This window comes from Bombus impatiens, unplaced genomic scaffold (genome assembly GCF_000188095.3).
Source record: "Bombus impatiens unplaced genomic scaffold, BIMP_2.2 scf_0080, whole genome shotgun sequence".
Taxonomy (NCBI): domain Eukaryota; kingdom Metazoa; phylum Arthropoda; class Insecta; order Hymenoptera; family Apidae; genus Bombus; species Bombus impatiens.
In genome coordinates this window covers 977,842-986,049 of record NT_176499.1, presented here as the reverse complement: position 1 = coordinate 986,049, position 8,208 = coordinate 977,842, and the positions used below count along the sequence as shown (strand labels likewise).

The 8,208-nt window shown below is 44.1% G+C and overlaps 2 protein-coding genes across 5 annotated transcripts in view; both read right to left on the bottom strand.

Moving 5' to 3' along the window:
* The window catches only part of LOC100749313 (longitudinals lacking protein, isoforms A/B/D/L), a 94,874-nt gene that overhangs the window by 4,929 nt on the left and 81,737 nt on the right, over positions 1 to 8,208 (bottom strand). The gene's annotated exons all lie outside the window — the stretch shown is intronic.
* On the bottom strand, positions 5,287 to 5,907 carry LOC112214100 (longitudinals lacking protein, isoforms A/B/D/L-like). The gene is made up of 2 exons (XM_024372506.2): positions 5,614 to 5,907; positions 5,287 to 5,545 (listed from the first exon to the last, which is right to left on the bottom strand). Exons 1-2 carry the CDS (start codon positions 5,618 to 5,620, stop codon positions 5,358 to 5,360), a joined length of 195 nt encoding a protein of 64 aa, XP_024228274.1. The 5' UTR covers positions 5,621 to 5,907; the 3' UTR covers positions 5,287 to 5,357.

Genomic DNA, 8,208 nt, shown 5'->3' with positions numbered 1-8,208 from the left:
GTATCCGTAGATTTCGCGAGCGAGCGGTTTCGTTCGAATGGTTTCGATCGTTGTTCGAGAATTCATCCGGGAAAATACGTAGCGCAAAATAGCTACGACTATTTTGAGCCACGTGCCTCTTTGATCGTTTTGCTCGAAAAACTATACACTGGCTTTCGAGAATTCGTTGGCAGAGGCACGACAGGTTAAAGTACCGCGAGGGACTACGAGGCAGGGTCTCATGCAGTCTTTGTCAAGTCGTTTCCTAAAAAGAAACAATACGATCACGTTACTTCTATGGTAACTGGGTCCAACTCTTTTTTCTCTCCTGTTTCTCTTCTTCTGGCGTTCCACGACACGATTCCTTCGTAAACCGATCGGATTTTACGCAGACGGTTAACTTTCAGTTACCACAGTTACAACGCAGGTCAATTACAGGTACATGATCGATACATGATAAATCAGTCATACTTTATTACGTTACTCACTGCTATTAGACATATTTTTCATTGTATCTGTTATATTAGTGTTGTGTTGTTATTGTTATTATTATTTTTGTACAAATAAATAAATTAATATATATATATATGTATATATATATATATATATATATATAGGAAATCAATGTGAGAACGAGTTGTGAAAAAATTAGTCGCTGCAAGGCGTATGGTAATTCCAGGATTTTGAATCGTTTCGCGTGTATTTCTGCATTAAAACTGGAATTCCCAGTTTACTGTAACGATGAAGAACAGACTTGGATATGCAGTATATGTCAGCTGCCTTCCTGAGAGACAACCCACTGGCCACTGCTTCGACAGCTGATCTGATTCGTTCGAGTTCGAACTTGCATTTCGTGTATCTTCCTCCGAAAGATCTCGTCCCTCTGTCACTGTAATAGCCTCGCCCTGTAACACGAATTAATCGCAGTTGTAACAGAAACGCAAAAGCGCGTTCCACCGTGATTACGGAGAATTATCTGGCTTGTCCTTGTGCCGTTCGATTCCCATAGAAGGGATCGGAGAAGAGAAGACGCAGGAAGGAAAAACGGTGATAAACGTACCGATGGCAGCGATCGAAAGACGCGTGGAGAACGCAATACCGAAAAACGCGATCTGCTGTAACGTACCTTTGGTAAAATTTCGATCTATCGGCGGTGCATGTTACGGCGGCAAGGATGAAAACAAACGTTGGAAATTGCGATTTCAAGACGATCCGATACAAAGAAAACGTCCATAAGCTTAGTTTTATTGTATACAGGAAAAGATGGTGAAACAGCCACGAACCACGCGAACGAATCGAACATCTATATATCCGCGTGTATTCTCTTCATGTGAGACTTGAGATTCCATTTTCGATTGCTTCTGTAACTACAGTAAGGGCAACACTCGGCCTTTTTCTGGCCGCAGGACGCCTTTACGTGTTCCACCAAATGATGCTTCCAACGATACGATTTAGAACATTTCGAGCACTTGTATCTGCCTCCGAGGGGATCCGTGCTTTTGTTCCTGCATATTCGGGTAGGCTTGCGATCAGACCCGAAATAATTAGCCTCGTAAGAGCACCTTTCCGATCGTAACTCGGTCGCTTCGGTTACCGTAGTAGGCTCGAATACCTGATACTCCTCCCAAAGGACCAGTTCACCTGAAACACAATATTCAATTTGTCATTGACAGCGTTCGACACTGACAGGTTCTACCGCCTTTGCACCGTCGACGATCGTCTAACGAAAATCTAAGAGTAGCCGAATAATCGTTCGCTCAATGGGGAAACAGTGACGGTCAATGGATAAGGGGACCAAGCGACAAATATGAAAAACATGAGAGGGTTAAGATTACAATTCCTCTGGAAACATTGGATAAATATATCAAGCGGAATCAACTTTATTTTCTCTCTTCCTTTTCCTTTTCTTTCCCTCTACTGTTCAAGTACGACATTTACAAATCACAATATGACAGAAGCTTACACACAAAGCGTTTTGCGTCGATCAGTTTGCAGATCTGCTCCTCAATTCACTTTATTTGTCGTCTATTTAACATCGATATCGAACAACTAAAACATAATCGTCGTGTAAAATTTCGTTTCGTTCCGTTTGATTTCCGACGGTGTTTCGTTCGAACGATCGACTCAGGCATCGGTGTCGTTGCAATGCATACGACTGACGTGCTTTTTCAAGTTAGATTTCTTGTATGTACGAAAACTGCAATATGGACAACACTGCTGTTTGTCCTTGCCGCAAAATATTTTTTGATGTTCCACCAAATGACCCTTCCTCTTGTAGCTTTTCAAGCATTTGAAGCAAGAGTATTTATACTCTTGCCTATCTTCTTTCAAACCGCCTGTCGCGTATTCCATACTTTCCATCTCATCGTCGTCTTCGTCCTCGCAGGTTTCTTCCGTTATCACGCAATCGTCTGTATATCCCTTGACACTCTCGTTTTCAAGATTAATCCGTGCAGTTGCGACGTAAACGTCGGTCACGTCGAGTAACTCCATGCGTTCGCCAATTCCTTCTCTGATCTTGAAAGCGGCCACGGAATCTGAAACAAAATATCACGCGCGTTTACACAGGACTGCGTTTACACGAGAAACCGTACGTTCCGCAACATGAGAATCTACACAGGGATATATCAAAGAAGCATATTATATGAACAGTCGTGTTACAGAAATTTCCGTTGGTATTTGCGTTTGCACTTTCGTTACAAACGAGTCTACTTCAACGACCGGTCAACGTTCATCCCTTAAACACATGTAAACATCGTTAGAAACTGGTTACTCGGTAAAAAGCAAACGAGGATTCTACGATCGTTTGTCCAGTGTTGATCGACTGCGAGCAAATCATCGACGTCGGTTGATTTCGGTCGGATTGTGGCACCAGCATTTTTTCAACGATCGTCAAAGTTGAATCGTCGTTAAAACGAAAAGAAAAGAAAAGAAGAAAAGAAAAATAACAAGTGAAAGATAACGAAACGGGACGAATCTTCGAAGAATTTTTTCAGATGGTTGGATCTGTACACAGGTATTTATTTAAAAAGCAATCGACTGCCGGACATCGTTACACAGGAACACTTAACCATCACTGCGCAGCATTCTTGCTCGATCTAATAGATTTACGGATCTATCGAATCGAATGGATAAGATAGGCTAGATGTTCATGCATCGTAAACGAACGATTCGCGTACATTATTCCTTCTAAACTATCGATAACAAGTACGATTCATCTTCCGCGTTCATACGATTACACAAAGAATGAGATGAAAGGTGACTGACGTTCACTACTTGATTAGCGTGAATACTTATATGGAATTGAATCCGTTACGTCGACACGATCTCGATCGATCGTAGCTTGTCACACACGAGAGCGAACGGTTTCTTCCTGCTCCTCCTCCTCCTCCTCCTTCTCCTCCTCCTCCTCCTCCTCCTCCTCCTCCTTCTTCCTCTTCTTTCTTCTTCTCGTTCTTCACCTTCCCCCCTCTTTTGTCTCTCTTTGATACTCGGATTTCAATAAAAACGGATAAGAAAGAGAAAGAAATTATCGTACTGTGTTTCGTCTTTCATCCCTCTTCCAGAGCAAATGTTACGTAGACGATGAATTCGTCGAACGCGTCCGCGCATTTCTCGTACGACACGCGTCAAAGTTAATTTCTCGAGATGTAGAAGCATGTTCGTTCGAACAAGGAATCGCGACGTTCAAACATCGTATCGTTGCAGCCGTGAATTCTTGTTCGAGACACGCCACAGAGAGAGGAAATTGAGCGTACAACGTCGTAATTACAATTCTACCACTTGAAACGCGATACTCGCAAAGTTTCGAACGGTTTTTATAGGAAAAGACGGCTGCCAATGCATGCTTGTCCATACTACGATCGCTTCGATATCAAATAGGTAGGAAATCGGTTGCTAGAATTTACTGCGCTATCGTTACTTTTCTCGATATGGTAAAAATCGTGACAATACGTACGAAAAGTTGTAGATTGCACGATCCGACGAATCTATGTCGCTAGATTCGACCGACGAAGGTAGAAAAAAAAGAGAGAGAGAGAAAGAAAAATAGGTAATGAAAGAAACGACAAAGTGGAAGAAAAAGAAAAAAAAAGAAAAAAAACAGCCTGTAGACTAGATTGGATTTATCAAAGAGCGGCTACGGTTATTTCGTGAGTCGCGCTACTGCATACCGATATACGGATAATCCTTTTTCGCAAATCGACACACGACACTAACTTTCAACACTCTCTAACGATTACAAATATTTGATCGTCGGTGACAATAACATTTCGAAGATGTTTTGGCTTCGCACAAAATTCGGCCGATCCACAATGTGTACGTTATGCAACGAGTTAAAGGAAAATTGTTGTTCAAACGTTCGAGTGTTGAAATATCGACTCGACAAGGACAAACCAATACGTATGCGTAGTGACGGATTTACAAACACCAATGAAACCGTACGAAAGAAACATCGTTCCGAACAGCATGGTTTCCCGCGTGGAAAACGAGTTCCATCGCAAAATCCAAAGACTTTGGCTTCGTACAAATATCGCTGAACGAAAAGAGTCGTAGACGATAAATGACGTTCAGCGAAACAGCTGTCTACTTGATGTTGTGCACCGAGAGCAGGTGCTTGAGAAACGAGGCCTCGATCCTCGATCTGTAAGGGCAATACTGGCAGGAGAAGTGAGTCTCAAACGTAACCATTCCGCAGCCCATCTTCAGATGTTTCCGTAGATTCGACGCCCAGGAGTACATTTGTCCGCAACGCGGACAAACGTGCAGCCGCGGCCTCACGATCGGGAATAAAGGAGCATCTGGAAAGAAATCTCGGTTATTAAAGAACGACGAGCGAACGGCGTGACGCGATGCGATACGATGCGATGCGATGCGACGTGGCGCAAACCGAAAAGGATTATTTAGGAGGGCAGGTTCCAGAAGAAAGAAAAGAAAGAAAAGATGGGGGATCGCAGTGGCTAGCTTCTAGACATCGAAGCGCATGCCTTGCCAGGTTAATAGAACACAACGGAATACGACGACAGTCCCGTCTAGTCGCCGATAATCGTACGCGCTCTTCGAGCAGAAACCTGCGAAGCTGATTCTATTCGACGGCGATCGGCACGAATAGTCGCTTCGGGATTTCCTCGAAAAGGGCATGTTTCCGGTTTCGAGCAGCTAAAAAACGACGATGCTAACACACCTGTACTTTCGTACTCGTGCACGCGCATATACTTACGTTCTGTTTTCGTGGCCCGGATCGTTTCGTTCGGCTGCCATTGCCTGAAAATATTTGTAAAACGGTCGAGAGAATGTTAGCGTCAAGGGTTAGGTTTTCGCATGGAATAAAAGTACACTTTATTATCGGCCAGCAGATCGGTCGCACAGTAATCCATTCGCTAATGCATGTGTATCCGATGTTTACAAAGTAAATGCCTCTTCAAATTTCCCTTAAAGTTGGACTTGTAATCGCAGATAGTGCAGCAGAAGTTTGGTGGCTTCCCGCAAGCCATTCTTTGATGCAGTCTCAAGCTGGAGGGCCAAGAGAATGGTCGACCGCACCACTCGCACGTGTGCATCATGTTACCTGAAACAAAAATCTTAGTCAGCGCATTGGCAAAGGCGTGGGCTTCCCAAAGACCGTTCGCAACCGACTTTCCATTCTTCTCCTCTTCCTCGATGTCCGCTAATCTAGTTTTTCCAACGTAGAAAATCCACGTTGCAAAAGCACCACGCGATACGATAGTACGTCGCGACACACTCGGTTTCATCAACGTAGACACTGGAATCGAATACACGTGAAACGAACGTACGAAACACTTTCTCCATCTGCCAACAATTTATTGTTCATACAGCAGATTTTTTTGGCCAGGTAAATGCAAATTTGCCAGGTTCCAGGAGCGATTGCGAATAAATACGACGATCGTGGTTGGCGAATCGGTGATTTCATCGTTCTCCAAAGTGTATTCGAAGTATGTGCTTTCGTAAGCTGCCCTTGTACTTGGTCCTGTGCGGACAATACGGGCAACATTCCTTTGGATCTTTGCCACACTCCTTTCTCAAGTGATTCTTCATGTTTCTCAGCCAACGATAACCTTTGTTGCAGTTTGGACACCTGAAGCAACCTGGCTTCTTGTCCAGGCAACTGCTCGATTCCTGAGGTAGCTTCAAGCTCGGGTTATTCGAGTATAGCACCAGCTTGTGATGGCCGACAGTTCTGCTTTGGTAACGGTATCCGGACCAGGACGGCTCTGGAAAAAGAACGGGTGTATTTTATTATTAGAAAGAATTCTCGTCTGGCCGCGTATTTTCGTATGTCGATAATAATACTAAAAAGAAGAAGACAGTGGCGATAAATCGCTGTTAGAACAGAACGTGTTCAAGTATTTTATAAACGTCGCTTTTTATTCTTCGTTATATTCGTTTGGCACATGGCTTTATACAGGATCACGACACTTAGGCGTACAATATGGTACGTAGGATGGGTAAAGTCTCATTTTCACTCGATAGCAGAGGAGTAATTCTATCTGCAAACGAAGGTTCCGCAATGTGAAACATCTCTCTAGCTGCTCTCTATTCTATCGCGTTACAAGATTCGATTCACGCGACTCTATGCGAGAACGGGCGATCGTCGTTCTTTATCCTATATGCATTGGCGTTCACCGAACGGAATGGTAACGTACGAGAAAATATAAACGCGTACGAAGCGTACGAGGCTTACGAAACGAGAAACGAGGATGCAAGAAACAGGTGGAGGAAGGAGGGAGAGAGGAAAGCCTCCTAGATGCTACTCGAGAACACGTTCTTGCCAGGATGATTGGTTCGAATATGTTGATAGAGATTGCCACGCTGTTTGGTTCTGTGGGCGCAATAGGGACATTTGAATTGCGGCTCCTTGCCACACTCGTGCCTGGTGTGTCTGACCAGTGTGGCGCGATGCTGATACCCTTTGCCGCACGTCTCGCACCGATACGGAAACTCGACCCGCTTCGCCATCCAAAGGGTCGCCAGGTCCTTGATCAGAGGCATCATCGGGTAGTTGCAATTCCTTTGAAAGTTCTTCGGCATAGTCATGCACGGGATCGGTATGTCTGCAAGTCACAGGAAGAAGAAAACGAGGGGCGTTAGTTGGCGAGCATAAACGAGCGACTCTTCGAATTGGGAAATACTTTGTCAGATAAGAAATCCAACTACGATCAAGAACATTTCGTTTAATTGCGTTTCGTTTAATTACGGCACAATAGTTTTCAATCAACATCAAAACTACATCGAGTCAAAACGTTTAAGATTGCACGAGAAATACGTGTTCGTTATTGTTCTTTATTTTCCGTTTTATTAGCTAGCAACGAAAGGGACCTTTATCTATCGACAAGTACACAGACAAAAGTACGAAAATATTGCCGGTAGAAGTTTGAAAAGGAAAAATGGCTATTCAATTTCCGCTCGTGTTATACACTTCGAGCACCGCATGGCGGAGCCTCGGGTGACGATGTTCGATGTGCCGGTGGATCTGGTCGATGGTATCGCCCACGGTATCGCAATAGGGACACATCTTCTTCGACTCGAATCCACATACTCGTATCATATGCGTACGAAGATCGGTCAAACGATCGAACTTTACGGTACACTTTGGACAGAAATTCGAGCCCCGGAACGATGACGAACGATCGTTTACTCTAGAGTAGAGATTTTCCATCGGTCCGGCGTGGATCCTTCCGCGTCGACGCGTCACGTCCTTCCCAATGTTAAACAACGCGCTTCGACGCGAACCTGAAATCGAACGTGTGCCAATTAGAAATTTCCTTCCGTGTTTTCCTTCTTTCGTATCTTTCGATCGTCTCGTCAACGACCTACGATCGATCGTCCAACGATTATCGTCTTACTATCAAGGCGATTTAGAGGGAAATCGAAGTAGCGGGAACGCGAAAGCGTTAATTCAAATGTTTGTCTGTTATCTTGTACGTTATTTACGCAATAACTTTAAACATTGTACTGTGTGATTTATTGTTTCTAACACTCTTCCTCGGTTCTATGCTCTTACGATACAATAAGGTTAGTCGATAGTCGATAGTCGAGGGTGGACAGAAACGAAGGGACAACAGAGAACACGTTCGCTAGAAAACCGATCGACGACGGTCCAGGTGTATCCTTTCTCGTCGTTGTCTCGCTATTCTCTCTCCGTCCACTTTCTCTTACTTTTCAAACACGTTCTAAACATTCGCTACGCAACTTCGGTTAGACGCGTGCTCG